Source organism: Lepisosteus oculatus, chromosome 8, assembly GCF_040954835.1.
Source record: "Lepisosteus oculatus isolate fLepOcu1 chromosome 8, fLepOcu1.hap2, whole genome shotgun sequence".
Classification (NCBI taxonomy): domain Eukaryota; kingdom Metazoa; phylum Chordata; class Actinopteri; order Semionotiformes; family Lepisosteidae; genus Lepisosteus; species Lepisosteus oculatus.
Genome location: NC_090703.1, coordinates 28,675,222 through 28,697,708, shown reverse-complemented (window position 1 = coordinate 28,697,708; position 22,487 = coordinate 28,675,222). Strand labels below are relative to the sequence as shown.

The window sequence follows — 22,487 nt, the reverse complement described above, 5'->3', positions numbered from 1 at the left end:
AGGAGATTTTAATATGACAAACTATGGGGGTTGCCATAACACGACTTTAACCTGCACAACATTACAATATCTACAGGAGCGAGGCTTAGAGCCCACGAGTTTCACAGGCTCTTACGCTCCTAAATATAACAGAAGCCATACACCACCATACCTGACTCTAAATAAGGAACGTGAGGGAAACATATGTTTTCAGCACACTAATGGTCTGCACTTGGTTGGATGGAGTCGTTGCAACCTTACCATCGCTGCAAATATATCCACCTCTACCTTCCAAATTCCAGGATGGGATCGGCACACCCCACAATTCGGTATAAGTTTCTTATTTTCAGAGGCATGGGGAGCGCCAAACGGAACATATTTCATTTGTGGAAAACGAGCCTACCCATGGTTGCCAGCCCAGTGGTCTGGCTCATGTTATTTAGGATATGTGGTTCCTCATATCCGTGTTCAAACCCACAGCCCCTTCGGACCTAACCACAGACCACAAAGAAAATTGGCTGATTGGGAATATTATTTAGGTATAATATTTCCACAAGCCGGCATGAACTTTCTGAGTCGAGAGTTAATTCAAATGGCCTCGACTTTAGAAAAATTAGCAAATTCTACCTCATCTAGTCTGAAGGCTGTTAATGATGAGATGGTAGCCCTCAGAACAGTGGCCATGCAGAACCGACTAGCTTTAGATTATGTACTGGCGGCCCAAGGAGGAACTTGTGCAGTAATTGGCACTGAATGCTGCACATATATCCCTGATAATTCTGAGCACATCTCAGATCTGGCCCAACACATTTACAATGAGGGACAGAAATATCAGGACTATTATACTGAAAATTGGGGAATTGGATCTTGGGTAAAGTCTGTGTTTGGGGCCTGGGGTGGAACTTTTTTACAGTGTTTATTTGTAGGAATAGTATTGTTTATATGTATAATTGTAATCATCACGTGCACAAAAACATGTATCACATCTTGCCATAACCGTGGAACGTACAATGTCATGGCAATACATACCTGTTCGCCAAGAAAGGAAAGATCTGCCCTGACATTGTATGTATAAAAATAGGCTACACTGACATATGCCATATTTTATAAGGGGGGAATGAAGAAAGATGTGAAGACGGGGGTTTGAATTTAATCTTTTCTGTAGGGGGTTTGAATTTAATCTTTTCCAAGTCACAAGCAGGGGTTTATGGCAGGAAAGGGGGTTAACTGATAAGGATTGCAGATGCCAGCTAGGAACCCCCCTGGGTGTAATGTTAAACTGACCATTTGCCCAGAACATCATAAACTGGCCAAATACCATGAACCCCCCTCTTTACCATCAGACCGAGTGACGTCAGAAACGGAGAAGAAAACTGTATATAACCCAAAAGTTTGTAACAGTACGGGGAACAATACTTCGGTTTTGTTGTTTCTTGCGGGAAACAAGACTTCGGCTTTATTGTTCCTTGCATGCAATAAACTCATCTGTTTTACTTCATCTCGGGATCAAGAACCTTATTTCTTCTGTTACAACAAATGATACAATAGTTACTTGTCATACATTTGCCTTCCAAATATAATCCAAATATTTTTGATTGATCAATTATTTTTCAAGTATTTTTAAGATTTAATTATAAGTTTAAACATGAAGAAACACAATGAAAGTATTTTAGCACTTACTTGATTATTTTACTTTTAAATTTTAGAGATAGTTTTAAGTTTTACTTCCTCATCACATCCGCTGTCCAAACCTTTTTATGTATGACCTGTATATCAGTTGGAATGTCCTGTTTACTCTATAGTTTGCTAGAACGATTTGCGTACGTGTCCAAAATAGATATACAAAGACATTTAATTCAAATTATCACATCAGTTATTAAAGAAAACTATTACTATTAACTAATTAAATATTATGTTTGTACACAATACTATAGAACAATAAAACAACAGGGGATCTTCAGCAATCACAAAATTATTTTAATGGGCTGGTTTTCAAGATGTCAGATGTAAAATAACAACAAAATAAGCTTTGATTATTTATCAAAGTGTAATTTATTGTGGTATTTTTTACTCTCTGGAAAAAAAACAGCAAAAAATGTGGTAATGCATCATAAGTGATCAAATAGAATTGCATATTTCAAATTTAGATAATACTGGGTTTTTGTGGCATTTATGGATCTAAATGTTCATAACCGTATAGTAGAAATAACATTATAGTAGATTTTAATTAAGGTGTTTGGTATAGAAGGATGGGTACTATCCTTCTTTTTTATACTGTAAGTACAGTGTTAACCTTTTTAACCACAAACTTTTTAGAAGGCAGGTTAATGCACCTTATTCTACAGTGTCTAGTTACACTAAACAAAAAAGTATCAATCTGAAAGCTGCAACTTGCTGCAATTAACACAGGCTGAAATAGGTATTCTGAGAATTTTTCCATCCTGAGTCTCTGGTTATATAAGAACCAGGCTTTTAAGTACAAAGTAGTAAAATGTAAAAAAAAATTGGCAGTATCTATGAATAAAGTTAATAATTAATTATATTAGTACCAACATCAATAAAACACAGATCATAACACTTTTTGGTACAGAAGTTGTGTTTAACAGATGTGGTATGTTTAAATTCTAAATATCAATACAACGCAATTCACACCAAAACCATTCTTTATCTGAACATTTAACACCAAAAGCTTCCACCGATTTTTAAATTCAAGCTTTAGACATCAGAGTTTTACACAGTGCAACTGTCTTGGCCATTCGACAACAGCACTCAGTCCTCTGTTGTCCCAGTAATAGTAACGGTAACGGTAATAATCCCGCGGGGAATGGCATTCAAACGCGCTCAGGTAGTTTAACAATTTGCTCCACATTCTACCAATCATCCAGTCAGTCCTCCTAACTATGCTGTTAAGTTCTCCATTTGATACCGTTTTCTCCACTTTATCGGTGCTCTACCATTGTGTGAGCCTTAGCTCTGTGTAGGAGGGCCAATGTCACGGATCTGTGAGAGCCTTTATTCAAGAAGTGCTTCCATTCATCTCTATTCTGAGAAATGTGTCTACCTGAAAGCCTGAAAACCTGAAAGATTTAAAAAACCTGAAACCTGAATCCAGCCTAATCTGTCTGAAATCTACTTCTAGCACTGATCCAGTGGTGTCTTCCCACAGCTCCCAGTCTCTTCAGATTTACAATTTCCTTTCTCTGACTGCCAATTCTGATCCACCGCAATTCCTGCTCTGCTCCTATACCTTGGCTCTTTCAGCCCTCTGCCTAAAATCATGGAATCCCCTGGCTTGGAACAAGGTGCCCAACATCCTGTAAATGCTCTAAAAAAGTTTAGTGATGATCTTGTAATTTGTTGACTGTGCATTTAGAATACCTCTATGCTTCTTAAAATGTACAAGCCTTTTATAAAGTCCAGTAAGAAACATCTGCCTGTAATATAGAAGATTTTGCTTTATGTACTACATGTGTAGTCTAGCAATAATAGAACACTAAACTGTCATGACTTTGAGGTTACAAGAAAAGGTAGCAATGGGGAAGTGCTAGGATTTTTAATCCAGTAAAATCCCTTCACAAACTAATCTAAATCCATGGTACTTTGAAATGGTTTTAAAATCATTTGAGGCAGCTCAGTGAATTTCTTTTAAGTCTTAATTCTTAAATAAATCTTACAGATGTAGAGCAATGCAAATTCTGTTGTAACTTTTTTATTAATTGGGATCAGGTATTTAAGTAATTTCAGTTGAAAAAGTCAAGGAAAAAATATTTTTGTGAATTGCACTTGGGGTCACTTCCGGATTTAGCACACGGCCGCATTCTAAATTGCAAACTAGTTAATACAATTCTACCTGGAGATCATTTCCAGCTTTAAGTTAATTTGCAATGAAAAAACATGCACAACAAAGTTGGCAGGCCAGCTAAAATGTCCTTAGTACGGTGCTAAAGGGCTTAGCATTGTTGTTCTAATAAGCACAAATTGCAGGGGGCTCTGAATCAGAATATTTAAATAAATTTGACCTGTAAATTTATGTAGGCAATGTCTATGTCTCATGTTTACATTTACTGTAACTGAATTTCCCTGTTAGGTTTTAATTTAATTTAATTTTGGCATTTATGCTAAAATATATCAGATAAGGGTACATAACTACCAATGCGATACTCAATTCTAATTAGTCTTTATGAGCAGTGCACTAACTGGGAGTTCAACGTGTGGTTAGCATGCAGCCCTGTGCTGAACTACTGTTACCTTAAGAACAATTGCAACAGACCTGCCTGCAAAAATGAGTCCCCAGCTCCATACATCTCAATTGCAACAAACCCACAAGAAACAGCTGCTAACTTCTAGAGTAAAGTAGGGGATTAACCTAAACCACCTCATCATATGGTTTTAAGTGGTTTGATGGCATGATAACCACAACAGTGGGTCACACTAGAATGTTACTGAAAATAGTAGAAATAATATTGTCACTATGTAATGAATTAATGAATTTGTTGCTTGGAAAATTGTATTTAAAATTGCTTTCAAGACACGCTACATATATTATTATTAATAAAAAACACATACACAAACACTAGAAAAAATAGCAGTTTTTGTGTAAACGGAGGTTTAATGCAATGTGCAACTTGTATTGATACATCAAAGTGAATACCAGGAGTCAGTCCCAAGTACACACAAGAGCAACAATTCCGCTATAATGTCTAAAGACTTGATCTGAATACAATAAAGATGTGATCCTTGTTGGTTTACTAGACTATCCTATATGTCTTTGGTAGTTATTACAACTTTTCCATTAGAAAATGGGGTTTTTCAGATAACAGTCTACAAGGTTCTTTAACCTTAGCTTTTCAAGTAAGCATGTTTTTATTTGATAATGATGACTAACATCAAGAGTGCAACTGTCACACTGCACTGGTTTCAGGTCTTCAACATAAAGCCACCAGGCAAACCACATTTTGCTAACTTGACATTATCTAAAAATTTACAGAGATATGCAAATTTGTTAGGTCAATTCCCAAGACATTAACTTATGGCAGCTAATGCTCCTCAGACAAAATTAATTGTCCCGTTTCACAAAAATTAAAAATGGAATCATTCTGTAATCCCAAAAGCAGCACTAAGATGACTCCAACGTATACAAGCAACACACCAGGTAAAGAATCACAAAATAATTAACAGTGAGGCTGAATCGTTCAGTCCTGGTTGAGTCTTATCTGGTTAATCATATCCATAAATGTTTGTTCTGAATTAAAAATAAAAACTTTGAATGATGGTTGCCGTGGTAATAGTTATTTCACTGAGTGAGAATACGATTAACAATGCTGCATCTTAGGAAGTGATAAATCCATGGACTTCAGTTACTAGTGTAATTGTAGTCCTCTTTCTGGAGATGTTATTTCCTTGGCATGAATCTGCGGCATGGAGTGCTAGGGCATCCTGGCTCTGTTCACTGGGCCAGCCCTGTCGCATATCCTCTCCCTCATCAGAGGTGAAAGATACAAGGTGGCCCCCAGCACCGGACTCTTTACTGTCCCAATGCAATCTCTCTTGCATCATGCTTTTGTTTTAGAGATTGTCTGATACACAGAAAACAGGCTATGTCTTTGGAACATCTGTTTCATTTCATTTGTACAACTAGCTCACCGTAGTTGTGCAACAATTCAAAGGAGGTCAATTTCTCTAAAGAACAGTGGCTCTGCCCGCCCCAAGACAGAGCCACTTACACTGCAGAGCCGCCCCTTTCTGGGGAGTTCTGGACAGATACCACAACTGGCTGGTCCTCAGATGTCATGGGTATATCTGAGGGCAATCTGGACTGGAATTTCTCCAGCTGTTCAGGGCTTGCCAGGTTTTTCAGGAGGCTGTTTTCCCGTTCCAGCTGGTTATTCTTTTCTGCAAGCTCCTTAATCTGCTCTTTCAGGATCTCCACTTCTTCCCGGACAGCATACATTAGGTGGTTTTTCACCAAATCCTGAGGAGAAACAGAAACAACTCATAAAGATTTACAATACTAGCTACATACATGGCCAGCAGCCATATCACCCTGCAACTCACAACTGGCAACCCACTGAAGCTAAGCAGGTGTGAGCCTGGTCAGTACCTGGATGGGAGACCTCCTTGGAAAAACTAAGGTTGCTGCTGGAAGAGGTGTTAGTACTTGCAAGAAGAAATTAAAGATCACTTGGTTTTTATGTCTCTTAAAGGCAAGACGCTAGAAGAGGTGATTTCACAGGTGACCTAGCTTGAAGACCAGATATGGCGTAGAAGACACGAAAGCTCTTGGGCACTACGATTTGAACCCCAACAGCAACCAGACACTAGAGAACTGGACACTGAACAACCGAGGGAGATAGGACATACTCGCTTAATTCTAGATGAAAAGGAAAGATGCCATTGGGAGGGTCGCTGTGTGTACTTTGGAAGGACAGGCAATTTCAGAGCTGGCTGCCTACTTCTGCAGAGGCGCCGTCCAGTCAATCAAGAACCTAAGGTGAGTGGGGCCAGCAGGGGGCGCTCACCCAGTATAGTGATGGGGACACTATACTGTAAACAGGCGCCGTCCTTCGGATGAGATGTAAAACCGAGGTCTTGACTCTCTGTGGTCATTAAAAAATCCCAGGGTGCTTCTCGAAAAGAGTAGGGGTGTAACCCCGGTGTCCTGGCCAAATTTCCAATTGGCCCTTACCAATCATGGCCTCCTAATAATCCCCCTCTGTGAATTGGCTACATTACTCTGCTCTCCTCCCCACTTATAGCAGATGTGTGGTGAGCGTTCTGGTGCACTAGGTGGATGATATTGAGTCCCCATTATCTGTAAAGCGCTTTGAGTGGAATGTCCATATATTATATATTACGCTATATAAGTGTAAGCAATTATTATAAAGGCATCATCTTATCTGTGCAACAAAACCCTGTTCTCTAGAACAAAACAACCTGACAACACCCACATTAATTTCCCCTTCTACTAAACCAGCCTTATAAGGGTTTCCACAGCTGGAACCTGCCTGTAATGACCTACCTTACTTGGTCATATTTGAAATGTACTCACATTTGCATTTAACATAGTGTACTAACAGCTTATATAAAAGCCTTTTTTTTGTCTTAAACTCCTGTTTAAAAACTACTGTTGTGAAAACCTGTTACTGATCAAAGTAACTGCAAAGTAAGGTATAAAGAATTTTAAGGTCCCTGAAATATAGCAGGTTGTTCCATACCACAGGCTTAAATTAACTTTATACTGCTGTACAACACTAAAAAGCCAAGCGACTCAGTCTAACATGGCTTCTGCGCCATTGTTTTCCTTTTCAAGCATGAACCTCTCTACACTGCGGTCCTACTGCAGCACAGCTTTAGCCAATAACCGTTTGTAACGAGACAATGGAATCTGGGGATGCAGCCAAGGGTTTGCCCGGCAACAAGCACCAAATAATACGGGATCTGATAAAAACTGCAGAGCAACAATCCATCCTTTGCACTTGTATTGAGCATTAAAAGCATACATCTTCCGAGTAGAGGGATTGTATGACGGGATCACATAAAATGTAAACGTTCTCTATATCTAAGTATCCCACAATGCAATGCACTTTATTTTTTTGTAGTAATATGCAATAATAAATCGGGATAGAAGTTACAATGTCAACTTACCATTGCCTGTTCAATCTTGTTGTCAATGGCTACAACACTTGCACCAGAAGCACTGCAAAAGAAACGGAACCTGAATTACTGTATTCATGAACTTAACTAGCAGAGAGACGAGCTGCGATTTCTGGTAGTAATACAATTAACGTACTGCTTGTAAAATATACCGAATATATCACATGAGAGGTATTTAATCAATTTTCCATGTTTAAAAAGCTCTAGAAAGTGGACGCGTTGGTGTATTTTTACCAGGATCAGTACCCTTGATCGCAATTGGAATATTCCAGTGCTTTGTTTGAATCAAACCAGTTAAATCCTGCCAAAACCGACGAGCCTTCAAGCCACAGGAAACCCCCCGCAATTACGCAAACGTAAACTTCATGCAAACTGTACCACTCACTCCTGCCTCATATTCCTGTACCTCTCTTACAATCTGATTGATGTAAAAAGTTGCATCATATTAATGTACATTGAACAAGTTTACTTGAAACAACTACAACTGTTAAGCTGTTAACGTTACATATCGTAAAGCAATTACACTTCAAATTCAAGTGAAGCTTTCAGTTTCACATAGACGTCTCACTGGAGTCTTTCCTATCCATGACTTTTATTTTAAACACAAAATCACATTGCCTTTCAAACGTCCCTTAGTATCTACCAATGCATAACAATATACCTATACATTATTTTTACGAAACTCCTTTCATACTAGAGACCTCCTACAAAGTACAGCTTAGTTCACTTCAAACTGCCACGCTAAAGACACATTTTCACAAATCTAAATATTTACCTGTTGTCCAGTTTCACGGAGACTACATCCCCTCCAAGCAACGAAGAAAAGAATGAAATAGAAAAATTGTGCAGCTGATAGACAGCCACTTCCATTGGTGTTTTGAACATTTCCGTCATGTTTAAGATAAGGCCAGTTTGGATAATGTTTCTCGCCACGTTTGCAAACTGATGTAAAACGATATTAGAACCTTTAGTTGTCTGTATTTCTATTACACCTGGCTAGATGGGGTTGTTGTTTTTTTTAAACTGTACAGGATTTACGCATCAATCTCTACAGCTTTGTAACTGCTTCTATTTCTGAGACTTCTCTCATTATATAGGGCTGCCTATTGACGTCATAACATGTACAAAATAAATTTGAATATATTATTCTAATAAGGGGTCTGGCGTTGACATTTAGCTGTACCCTCCCTGAACCCTGAAAAAAGAACAGTGAACATTAATTTCCCATGCAAGTTAATAATTAAAACGATGTCTTTTATTAACAACATTTATTAAAAAGCACGCTTGAGCATAGTTGCAATACTTCTTATATCTGGAGGTAAATAATCCAACTGCTCACTCACTTAAGGTGCACTTGAGTGCATTTTTTGTGAAAATTATTTACACGCACTAGTATTAATCATAATATGGAACACGGATTAAAAGTATGTTTTTAAACATGCAAATAATACACAACATCCAACGGTAGAAACCCCTTTGCTTTTGATGATTTCACGTTCATGTAGAGAAGGAGTAAAAGTCTGCTAACCGACCAATTTATAAAGATCTATGCGTTTTAATTAAAAATCATATTCTGTTCTTGGTAAAAATATTTACAGCATATGTCCGCACTAAAGCTTACAAAAAGCCTTTAGTGGTCTGCTGCCACCTTCAGTGGCTTTTCAGTACAGTACAACTATTACTAAGTCTGTACATTCTGTACTTTGCAGCTTCCTGCGACCTTTTGCCAGGAAAGAGCAAGCCTGCTAGCATAGCGCCCCTGTGTTTTATTTTCTTTGAAACTATGCAGCGTTTTTTTTTCAATGTAGACTTAAGAGAGACTTAATCTATATTTGTTTAAAAGAAAGACTCCTTTAAGTCATTTATCAGATGTGGACAGGGCGTTCTGCTGATTTTGCAAACTACCAATTGTTTGTGGAACCTAACAGTACTTGATGATTATAAAAACTCGGAATTTGTACAAGGCTCTCCAGTTAAACGGGTTTATATATTTTTGTATTGAATTTAATTTAGCCGTGCCATTTTCTATAGTATAGAAATTATCTATTTGTCTGGTGATATGGCATTTTGTGCGCCATAAAATGCATATAATGTGCGTTAAAATATTGTATTTATAACTTCGTTTATTCAGTATGTTTCACTGTCTACGTGAGTAGCAATAAAAACAGTATTCCGTTTGAATTATTTTCGAAGGAAGTTCAGTTTTTATTGCAGGTAAAACATAATCAATTTATCTTTCAGATAAACAAACAAACATATAACGAATTGCTGGTATTTTCAGTTTTTCTGCGGATTTCCCTTTCTACCAAAGGAGAAAACAGAAACTATCCTGGCCTCTAGTGGTAAAAAAAGTCCGGTCTTTAAATTCTCCATAGAAAATGCTGTTATCAAAATACAATTGTACTAGCAGTACAAAGTAAGAATCAATATTTAATCAATGTTTGTATTTTGGATATTGTCCATTTATCCTCTTTGAAGTTGTCATCCAATATGTCTATATAGTTCAGATGGGTAACTGCGTCAGCATTCATAGTCTGCAAAGGAACAAGTAATAGGTTTATTCTATGCTGAAAACAGAAGAGTAATACACAACGTTTCGTTTTCGTTTTTGAAACGTTGTGTTTTCTCTCTTCTCTTTTCAGCATGGAATAAACCTATTGTGTTTTTATTTATGTTTGGTTAAGATTTTGTGAGAATGTTAACAGATGAGCCTGTTTCACATTTGACATGAGCCAGATCTGAGCCTAAGCTACAGGGCAATCACATTGATATAGTACTGTAACGCAACGGGGGCTCAGGCGGGCGCCCTTGCCGCATCTGGTCGGCCCCATCCCGACTGGAGGCTCGAACCCGGGACTTCCGCGTCTCTCTGCAGCGGCCTAGCCCCGTGAGCTAAAGAGAGATCTCTCTACAGCCCAGTAGTGTCACGCCCGACATCCCTCCCTAGAGGGCGCTCCACTGCTCTCATTATTGTTCGTGTCATTTAGCTCTCCAGGTGTACCCTTTTAGTCTTATTATTTAAAGACCAGCTCCTCCAGTCCTCGGGGCTCATCATTAGGGTAAGATGTCGCGAGGCCCACCTAGCACCAGGAAACCCTACGTCCGTCTCCTGAGGGCATAGGCCTCATCCCCGACACCTCCTGCTTCCTGAGCCCGGGGTCTGGAGGATCTCGCCCCGTCACCCTTGGACCTCCATGTTTCGTTTGTCTGTGTGCTCCCCTCTCCCGGGGATTTTAACTTTGTCGCGTTCCAGGATGGATTTCCAGTTTATGGACTTTCGGACCGTGCTTTGACCTGCCCTTGGACCCGTTTGGATTTGGATGCCGTTTTGTCTTCCCCGTTCACTGTCTCACGGACTGTCACTATTATTTTGTGCACTATTAAACCCCTGTGTGTTCCTTTTTACCACGCCTCCTGTTTTCTCCAGCTCTTACCGCATCGCATAGGGTCTTCTACAATATCTGACACGGATTCCAGTCCGTGTCCGTTACAAGTAGCTGTAGTCCTGCTATCACAGGGAAGGGCGGTGGTGTCACCCGCTCTGGTACGCCGGCTCTTACACACAGTGCTTGTCGGCCGTAAGCGTTACAGTACCAATACTAGTAAATAACACTTTATTAACATTGTAGGTTAAAACTAACTCTAAAGCATGCTGAATCATGTGAGGGCATTTAAAGGAGTGAGAGTTTAACTAAGCAGGGTTTTTATCAAAGATCACAATGGTTTCTTTCTGAAAACACTTCATGTCTGTGCACTTCCTTAAGATTTCCATGGAATGGTATTAACAACTGTGAGTCTAAGAAGCCAACAACCTAGGCTTAAAGAGATTAAAACCATAACATTATATGTACGTTTTCTCTCACAGCTTGTTTTTGAAAAATCCCTCATCAGTAGTTTTCAGTGCATTATATCTCCCATGTGTTACTGTATTTTATTGTTACTGAAAATGTGACACTGTACAGTGCTAGTCATTGGCTTTAAAAGTAGAAATACAGAAAGAAAACAAAAGATACTGTACATATTGGCATATAACAGCCTGAGCTAAATTAGATTAATGTTAAATATTAAATTAATGTGTAAATAATTATTTAAAATGTTTTTTTTTTCTCTTGCTTAAAAGTCTGAGCTACCTTGCTAAATGGAAAGTATTTTATAAAATATGAAAAACCAAAGTTCATTAAGCTGATATGGTATTGCAGAGATAAACATTTATCCTCTTCTGGAGGAATGCCTGTATTGATTTTGTCTTTTCAAACAACCATGATAGAGTTGGAAAACACAGGTGAGGGGGCTGCTAGGATACTGTGATTATAATATGGCATGCTTTGAAGTATATTTTAAAAATTCATAGTCCTAAATAAAGGCCTACAGTTTGAGGGAAAGCATTCTATGAAGTAATGAGACAAAGCTAAGGAGAAGAAGAATAAAATAAGATAAGAACTTAGTAGATGAGCACAGTCTAAAGATAGTTTGCTAAATAAAGGGCTGTAAAGCAGTGGCCAAAATGGTTTAATAAACCAATTAAGAAAAATATAAGGAGAACAAAAGCACTTCATAAAATGGCTAGAAAAGAACATCATTCAGTTCAAGAAATGGAGTAAAATAAATTGCAAGTGGAGGAAGAAGTTTAAGAATAAAGAGAATGACAGAAAAGACTTACAATTGAGGTTAAATATTTTTTCTTAAGTATTTAAACAGCATAACAGAACAACATAACATTAGGATAAGTGTTACGGTTCTGGCTTCCGGACACAACAACCTAAGACGTAGAAGCACTTAACCAATCAGATCCCTCACTCTCCACCACACCTCCACAGTTTAGTATACTTAAACCCAGGCTACCTTTACCTCCTCGCTCAGTATTGGTCTTACCTAGTGAGCTACTCTTCCAGTTTGCAATTCCCCCTTGGTGTTTTCCTGGCTACAGTTTGTGTTTCCCCTACTGACTTTGATCCTTGGATTATGGTCTGGACTTGGCTTTATACATTCTTTGGTTACTTTGACTCTTTGCTTTCGATTCTTGGCTACAGTTTTGGATTGCATTTTGGTTATACTTTAACTGATTTCCGCAAAGCATCCCTAAATCCTTCTCCAACATAATACTTAGCCATGTCATGGATCCCACGGAGCAGGAGGAAATTCATACAGTCTTAGCACAACACTCACAAGCTTTGACCCAGTTGAGGGTTACCATCCAGCAGATTTCAGCGCACCTGACTGCAATGCCAGCTGCCTCTGCTGCAACTGGAGCCATCCTGTCTGCAACACCCACACCTCCGGCGACACTCACCTATCGTCCTGTACAGTGCCTGACAGGTTTGCCGAGGCATTCTAGCACAGTGCTCCTTGATTAGAGTGGGCGTCTGCCTTGCTGGAATGGGAAACTCCTGAAGTGCTGGATTATAAAAGAAACTAAAGACTGTTTTTTGCCATCCTCTTAGGGATCAAGACACTGCCTCCCACCTCTCGTCTATACATCAAGGTCAGAGAACAGCGTCAATATATGCAGAAACTGACTGGAAAGATTAAGTGCTTATTTCGTTTTTTCATCAAGGCTTGCAAGAAGAAATTAAAGATCACTTGGTTTTTATGGCTCTTAAAGGCAAGACGCTAGAAGAGGTGATTTCACAGGTGACCTAGCTTGAAGACCAGATATGGCTTAGAAGACACGAAAGCTCTTGGGCACTACGATTTGAACCCCAACAGCAACCAGACACTAGAGAACTGGACACTGAACAACCGAGGGAGATAGGACATACTCGCTTAATTCTAGATGAAAAGGAAAGATGCCATTGGGAGGGTCGCTGTGTGTACTTTGGAAGGACAGGCAATTTCAGAGCTGGCTGCCTACTTCTGCAGAGGCGCCGTCCAGTCAATCAAGAACCTAAGGTAAGTGAAACTACTCCTTTCCCTCAATTGGAAGCTGGGTTTTTTGTCCCGTCCACATTATTTTGGGAAGATAAACATATTTCTCTCATTGCCTTTATTGACTCAGGGGCAGCCGGAAACGTTATCTTCAAGTACAAACTTTGGATGGCTCTCCAGTTTATCCAGGTCACATTAAATGGCAGACTACTCATTTAACTTTGCAAATTGGCACAACCCATATACAGTAGAAGACATCCAGCTCTATTTGCTCCATCACATCCCTTGATCTTGGGTTTCCCGTGGCTACAAAAATATGATCCCCACACATCTTGGCACCATAAGGAAATTCTTGCCTGGGGTTCCCTGTGTCTGAACACTTGTTGTCGTCTGCACTGACTGAAATGTCCCGACTCCAATCTCCTAAAATCCCCTCCCCAGTATTCTAATCTTATGGAACTTTTAATGAACAGAAGGCAATGTCACTTCCACATCACAGACCATAAGATGGCACTATTGACCTTCTGCCTAGAACAATACCACCTAAAGGGTGGGTTTACCCTCTTTCCAATACTGAATCTGAAGTTCTGGAAAAATACATCCAAGACTCCATGAAAACTGGGTTTATACGACCATCCACATCACCAGCATGTGCAGGCTTCTTTTTCGTTGAGAAGAAAAACGGTGGACTACGCCCCTGCATTGATTATAGGTGTCTTAATGAGATAACAAGAACAGATACCACTTGCCTCTAATAGCGGCAACCTTAGAGTCTGGAGCAATATTCAGAGCTCCTCCTGAATATCCTTAGACTCAGCTAGGACAACCACGTAACAGCCAGTGTGTCCGAGTGCAGGACTTAACTTTTAGTCGAGAATGGAGGTTGCTAGCGCGTAACCAAAGGATCCACCCGAAGTTAGCCACAACAAGCCTCGTGAACCCAATCTGAATCTAAGGATTCAGGACTAGCGCTTCATCAAGAACTAGCCTGTCTTCTTCCTGCCTAAAGAGCGTGACCTGCTGGGACCCACAGTCACTTTCTCCTGTGCACAAACTCTGCTAGTTTCAGCGCATCTCAGCAGAAATCTCTCCCTCCTTCTCCCACCACGTCGCAAGCAGCAACAGCACGGCCTGACACAGAGCCAGAGAGCGCCGATTGGACAGCAACAAGCCTGCCACTGTTCTTTGTGTCTGTAGGAGATCTGAATTCCTAGAGATTGGATGGGTATTCAACATTCTGCATTACAGCTTGAGTTGATCTCAACCTGAGTTGATATCAGTTTAATTCCTGTGAATGGTGTACTTGCTTTTGAGTATCTAGTGCAGAAGTTGTAATCCAAGTTCATTTACAAAAACGGTCTAAATGAATGATATATTGAACATATGTCCATCCTGGTATTTTTAACTCTTCATGACTGAATATATACCTGTTGTATTCTGCTAACCCTCAGGATAAGATCTTTTACGTTTATATGCACATTTTATGTATTAATAAATGTATTCTCGTGTAACAGTATCCGTGTGTGTGCGTTGTTTGAGTTATCCTGCAAGGTTGATTCTAATAGCCATCAGAAGATACATTTTGTGACTTACTGCTACAATTAATAATTGTCCCAGTTAAGCACAAAACCCCTACATTTACTGGTGCCTCGTGAAAGGATGCCTACAATAGTCACTGTAAAAAAAAATATAATACGTGCAAAATGTGCATAGTTTTATACAGATTGATTAACCAAAAAGTACAATGGAGCAACATGCTGTCTATAGACGAGCAAATGAAGGGCTAACAGTCCTAGCCTAGGGTAGTGTTGTACACCCTGACAGCCACCGGGAGGAAAGACCTACAGAAACGTTCCCTTGAACACTGTAGCTGGAGCAGTCTGTTGCTAAAAGTGCTCAGCTGCCCAATAACAGTCCCATGAAGTGGATGAGAGGCATTGTTCATGCTGGCTGTGAGCTTGGTCAGCATTGTCCTCTCAGCCACCACCTCCAGGGGGTCAAGGCTCAACCCCAACACAGAACCAGCTTTCTTGATTAGTTTATTGAGCCTGTTTGCATCTCTTGTCATGATGCTGCTGCCCCAGCACACAACAGAGTAGAAGATGGCCACTGCCACCACTGATTCATAAAAAATGTGTAGCAGTGTTCCACACACACCAAAGGACCTGAGCCTCCTAAGAAAATAGAGTTGGCTCTCATGGACATTATCAGTATTTGGTGATGCCATTTGGCCTAGCTAATGCCCCGGTGGTCTTTCAATCACTCATAAACAATATTTTTCCGTGATGTGATTCACATGTTTGTTTTGGTGTATTTAGAAGATATTCTGATTTTCTCCAGGAACTACCAGGAAGTCAGGGAAGTACTTTCCCGGTTCATTAAAAATAAATTGTACGCTAAACTAGAAAGGTGTGTAGTTGCAAGAAAAAGTTTGTGAACCTTTTGGAATTACCTGGATTTCTGCATTAATTACTCATTAAAATGTGGTCTGATCTTCAACTAAGTCACAATAATAGACAAACTCAATCTGCTTAAACTAGTAACACACAAACAATTGTACTTCTTCTTGTCAATATTAAACACATCGTTTAAACATTCACAGTCCACAGGCTGGAAAACCCTTGTATTTAGTAACTGGTAGAACCTCCTTTAGCAGCAATAACCTCCACCAAACGTTTTCTATAGCTCCTGATGATAGTTGCACAACGGTAAGGAGGAATTTTAGACCATTCCTCCTGACAAAACTGTTTCAGTTAATTGATATATCTCTGATTCCTTGCGTGAACAGCTGTCTTCAGGTCATGCCACAGCATCTCAATTGGGTTGAGGTCTGGACTCTGACTTGGACATTCCAGAACACACTTTTCTTCTGTTTAAGCCATTCTGTTGTTGATTTACTCCTGTGTTTTGAGTCATTCTCTTGTTGCATCACCCGAGTTCTATTAAGCTTCAGGTGACGGACCGCTACCCTGACATTCTCCTGTAAAATGTCTTGATACAATTTTGAATTCATTGTTCCCTCTATTATAGCAGGCTGTCCAGGCCCAGAGGCAACAAACCAGCCCCAAACCATGATGCTCCTTCCAACATGCTTCACGGTTGGGATGAGATTTTGGTGTTGGTGTGCAGTGCTTTTTTTTCCTCCAAACATAGTTTTGCGCATGTTTGCCAAAGAGTTCAGCTTTTGTCTCATCCATCCACAGAACATTGTCCCAGAAGCTTTGTGGAACATCCAGGTGGTCTTTTGCAAACTTTAGACTTGCAGCAATGTTTTTTTTTTTGGAGAGCAGTGGTTTCCTCCGTGGTGCCCTTCCTGTTTTTCTTGTAGTGGATACATGAACTTTGGCAAGTTCAAGAGATTTCTGCAGGTCTTTTCCTATTACCCTAGGGATTTTTTATACCTCCTTCAGCATTGCACGCTGTGTTCTTGCAGTGATCTTTGCAGGACACCCATTCCTAGGGAGAGTAGCAACAGTACTGAATTTCCTCCATATATAGACAATTTGTCTTACTGTGGAATGATGAACACCCAGGTCTATAGACATGCTTTTGTAGCCTTTTCCAGCTTTATACATCTCTACAATTCTTCTTCTACTGTCCTGTCCCAATGACATGGAGAAAAACAAATCCTTCACCCTTGTGCGTTCTTCTTTAAAAGACTGTCATCTGCTGAGATTAATTATGATGTAGGTAACCATGAACTCCTGGCAATAAAATTGGAACTGGAAGAATGGAGACACTGGCTGGAGGGAGCATAACATCCATTCCTGATTTATACAGACCTTAAGAACTTGGCATACCTGCAGTCTGCCAAGCATTTGTTTCCTCGACAAGCAAGATGGTCCATATTTTTCTCCAGGTTCTGATTTCTCATTACCTATTCTCCTGGCTCCAAGAACACAAAAGCAGATGCTCACTCACGCCTCCACGACCCTCCAGAAGCTAAACAGACTCCCATACCCATCATCCCGCCCAGCAAATTGTTAGCACTCATGAAATGGGACATTGAATAGGTTGTTAGGTGCACTTTGATTGGACATTCAGTACCTCCTCAGTGCCCCTTGGACAAACTATTCATCATTAACAACGTAAGATCTTCAGTATTACAATAGGGTCATGACACTTTTGCCAGGCACCCTGGGATTCGGTGCACGCTGGAATTGATTTTCCGTGACTTCTGGTGGCCATCTATGAAAGAGGACGCCACAGAGTATGTACAGGTATGCACTATATGTGCTCTAATTAAGACTGCTCGGATGAGGATGGCTGGTGTATTGCCAATCCCCCACCACCCATGGTCTCACATCTCTGTTGATTTTGTCACTGACCTCCATGCAAGCCAGGGTCATAGTACAATCATGGTAGTAGTTGATCACTTTTCTAAATCAGTGCATTTTATCCCTCTGCCTTCATTACCCTCTGCTCATGAAATAGTGGACTTGTTTGTTCAACACATCTTTCATTTACATGGTGTACCTAAGGACATTGTGTCTGATAGGGGACTCCAATTTGTATCTATAATCTGGAAAGCGTTCTGTAAATCCCTAGGTGCTTCAGTATCGTTAACCTCAGCTTACCACTCTGATAGTGTTGGTAGTGTTAGGAGGCTGCCTGAGCACTGGCAGAGCACGTGTTGTATTCTGTGCGGTGTGCCGGTGTGTAGTCGTCTGCAGAGGTTTCGATTTTCTGGTACAGGAAAGTAATCTTTCTCTAATCAGAGAAATAAGTTTGTGTCGCCGGTGAGGGGAATAAATTCAGTTCTACCGTAAACGCCATCTGCGGTGCATGGGGATCTTAAATCGCAGCGCTGATTAGCGTCAGGTGTGGAAGCTGCACATTCCCACGCACTGCTGAGTGGGAAGTGCAGTGGGAGGTGTGTTCCACTGTCACACCACTGTCAAGCCAACAGTATGACGGAACGCATTCACCAGAAGCTTCAGACCTTTCTCTGAGCATATATTTCTACTACTCATGATAACTGGGTATCATTAGTTCCATGAGCAGAATATGTGCACAATTAGATAAGATAGATAAGATAAGATCACTTTATTGGCCAGATTCACCGCACCTTTCATATCTCCCTCCTCAAACCTTATCACAGATCCACCTTGTCGAAACCCCAACCCAGGCCTACACCACCTTGAGTAATTGACAGTATTCCTGCATTTACTGTAAATAATATCTTGGACTCTCCTTGGTCTCACGGTACTCTACAATATCTAGTTGATTGGGAAGGCTATGGACTGAAGGAACAATCCTGGGTTTCAGAGAAAGACATACCAGATCCAACATTGATTCAGGATTTCCGGCAAGGGCATCAGGAGCTGCCCTTCAAGGGGGGGCATAATGTTAAGGTCCTGGCTTCCATACACAACAAGCGAAGACGTATAAACATTTAACCAATCAGATCCCTCGCTCTCCGCCACACCTCCACAGCTTAGTATACTTAAACACAGGCTACCTCCTTTACCTCCTTGCTCAGTAATTGGTCTTACCTAGTGAGCTACTCTTCCGGTTTGCAATTCCCCTTTGGTGTTTTCCTGGCTACAGTTTGTATTTCACCTACTGACTTTGATCTTTTTATTACAATTTGGACTTGGCTTTATACCTTCTTAGTTTACTTTGACTTTTGGCTTTCATTTCTTGGCTACAATTTTAGACTGTATTTTCGATATACTTAAACCGATTCCTATTCCGCATAGGATCCCTAAACTCTTCTCTAATAAATACAGTGTCTCACAGATAAAAATGGAAAAATTTAGATATTTTAGACAGCAGTATTACCACTTTATAGCCTGATCTCACCAGATCTTGGAAGTTAAACAAGGTTGGGCTTGGTGCATACCTGGGAGACATGTAACACCTAGATTGCTTTTTTAAGTGATATTGGTGTACACAGAGATGGTATTCATAGACAGTTAATAAAACTAGTCACTCAATACAGGGTTAATACCCATTGACTGTAAAATTGCTAACAGAGCACCCCTTCATTAAAAAAACAAAGAAACAAAGCTGAACCATTTAACTACAGACCAATAAGACTTACTTATGTTACATGTAAGATTATTGAAACAACAATGATTAGAGCTAAAAGATCATCAGTAATGCAATAGAGTTCTAAGGGATAGTCTCATGAATATTGAAAAGGGAGGTCTTGAATAACTAATTTACAGTATATAATGGATACAAACAGAGCATATGACATAGCATATTTAACAGTTTGTTCCTAAGACGTTTGATACCATTTTTCCTAAACAATTAATTCTCACATTGCAGGCTGTAGGTTTTCAAGATCCATGCCTTTGGATTGAGAAATGGTTAATTGAAAGAAAGCAAATAATAATGGGTGAGTGCTTAAACTGGGGGAACATAGAGTATCACAGAAAATATAGGACCACTGCCCTTTTTATGTTTTATTAATGATCTATGTTCTGATTTAATTAATAAACTAGTCAAGTTTTCAATTAATACCAAAATGGGGGATACCGGCAAATATCATTAAAGCTGCTATGGAAATTCAAAAACATTTAGACAAAATTCACAATAGGGCAAACACCTGAAAGATGACATTTAAGTGCAGAGGACCAGTTGCAGGTAGCAGAAACAAACTATACGTATTGCAAACACTGTTAAAACTATATTTAAAAACAGCATATTTATTTATGTTGACACATAGATCTCATTTTCTAGACCTTTAGTTCTCAATCTCAGTGGTGCAATACATCTGTGTCCATACCAAATGGGCCCTCATTTATAACTGCCAATTGTTGACAGTAAATTGATCTGCTTACTTGTTTAGGCTTTGTCTGCACTCAGATGCTGGTTTCAAAAATACCCTAGTGGTGTAGTTCTCAGTTGTGGTCCTGGACAGCCTCAGTTTACTCTGCCATTTTCTCCAGCTGCTTTCAGGTTACTTTATTTCAATTTGCTGTCTAAAATTTGCATTCAGTTCTTTCAAAAATATTAGATTTCTAATTTGTATGAATCCTGTGGGAATTAGTGAGAGCTGTCCTCATTCAGGTATGCTGGCTAAAATATATCCATAGTACAGATGCAGCCATTCAAAATGCGCGGTACAAACCCGCGGTACAGTAAACTATCCACAAGCCACCGCGTGCGCCACCGCAGGGCACCGCGGTAAGTGATTGGCTGGCCAAAATGACCGACAGGAGCACTAGTGGTTTATTGGTTGGTAGTGAAAAGATTGAATCATTTAATGTCTTTACTGTGCACATTTTAATCCGCTTAGTTTTGAATATATGGAATTTTACCACTAAAGGGAAATTTTAGTAGCTGAGCATAAAAAGAAGAGGAGCATAACGCATCTGAAGGTCATAAACGATATTAATTTAGGAACATAAACATTACTGTATGTTCGTAAACTGTAATGTGTATGGCTGGTCTTAGTAGTTTAAAGAAAAAATACACACCAGTCTTCCATTTCTCCCTAAACATTTTTAAGCATGAAAGTTTTATGAAACTGTACCCAAATATGCGATTGCTGTATAGAATGAATTTTAATTTTAAAAAAATATTTAACAATATATATAATATATATAATTTAATATTTAAATTAAGCTGTTTACATCTTCCGCCTGAGAACAGTCACCCGTTGCTACCCAACACAGAAACACAGCCACTAACTAGCAAAGAGAGGACATTAGCTAGCCAATATGATAAATAAATAAATTATTATTTTGTTTATTTCTTTTGCACATTTATTTGAACATTTCCATCGATTGTACAAGCACTTGCAAACTGTCCAATCCCTAGTTCATCAGGCATTTTCTTTTACGCTGCGGGCATTCTCCCGGTCTGGCACCGGTCTGTGTCTTCTAGGATATAATGCCAGCAAACTCTTGTTTTTATGTCCACTATAACAGACAATCTCCTTTGCTTTTAACCGAGCGTCTAACCCCTCTGATTGGAGAAAAAAGACATGCTGGTTTGTTATACATACTGTACCAGGAAGATGATTTCTTTCTTTTCGAAACATGTATTTTAAAGTTTAAGAAGTAAAAACCTTACAGCGTTCACAGATTTCTAAACTGATCAGGATCGTTATCTTTGTCTTATCCATAATAATGTTCACCGCTCTGTCCAGGAAATTAATAATAAACTTTATTTTATATAGCTTTTTAAACGAATAAGTAATTAGATTGCTCATAAACCTAATCACTTTTCCTACATAAACACAGCGTGATTGAAAATGCTTTTTCTTTTTATTTAGGCTCAGATTTCAACTATAGATCGTATTATTATAAACTTTCTTGGAAAAATGTCTTTTATGTAAACCATGTTTGCTATTAATTCATTTAGGACTAGAATATGTTCATTATCTTCCAATCGAGTCGAGTTGACATTAGAAGCTTGCCACAATTAAAAGAAACAATTAAACACAGCGTAATTGCTCTCTGTAAATGCTTTTTCTTTTTATTTTGGCTCAGATTTCAACTATAGATCGTATTATTATAAACGTTCTTGGAAAAATGTATTTTATGTAAACTATGTTTGCTATTAATTCATTTAGGGCTAGAATATGTTCATTGTCTTCCTATCGAGTTGAGTTGACATTAGAAGCTTGCCAAGCCCGGACTGTTACACCAACGCATTAGCATGGTAAAGCGATTTCATTGAGGAGCCTAGCTTTCTTAACTAGTAAGTACTGTACTTCCTTGGTTTTGGAGGGAGGAGGTGTCTTTAGCTGGAAATCTCACCCACTTCTACTTTGAAAATACCTATGAAACCAGTTTAATTCGTCACAGCCAGCACTCCCGCAGAGAGGGGGGTTGTACTTGTTAATGTCTTAGCCAGAACACATCATTATATCTCATTTTGTATTTCTATAAAAAAAAATCGTTTGCCCAGCTTAACATTATTGCTGTTATTGTTTTTATCCTGTAAAGCGCTTTGAGGAGCACAGCTTTCTCACCACATAGATTACTTTTTGATACCATCCTTACACAAAGCAGAAAGTTCTTGTATTTTCC

At 39.4% G+C, this 22,487-nt stretch overlaps 1 protein-coding gene across 1 annotated transcript in view; it reads right to left on the bottom strand.

Moving 5' to 3' along the window:
• Positions 1–4,568: 4,568 nt before the first annotated feature.
• The window catches only part of tsc22d3 (TSC22 domain family, member 3), a 107,199-nt gene continuing 89,280 nt past the window's right edge, over positions 4,569–22,487 (bottom strand). The window contains exons 2-3 of the mRNA XM_006632663.3: positions 7,624–7,675; positions 4,569–5,950 (exon numbers count right to left, since the gene is read on the bottom strand). Coding sequence (XP_006632726.3) covers positions 5,699–5,950; positions 7,624–7,675 — 304 coding nt within the window. The 3' untranslated portion in view covers positions 4,569–5,698. The remainder of the gene's footprint in view (positions 5,951–7,623; positions 7,676–22,487) is intronic.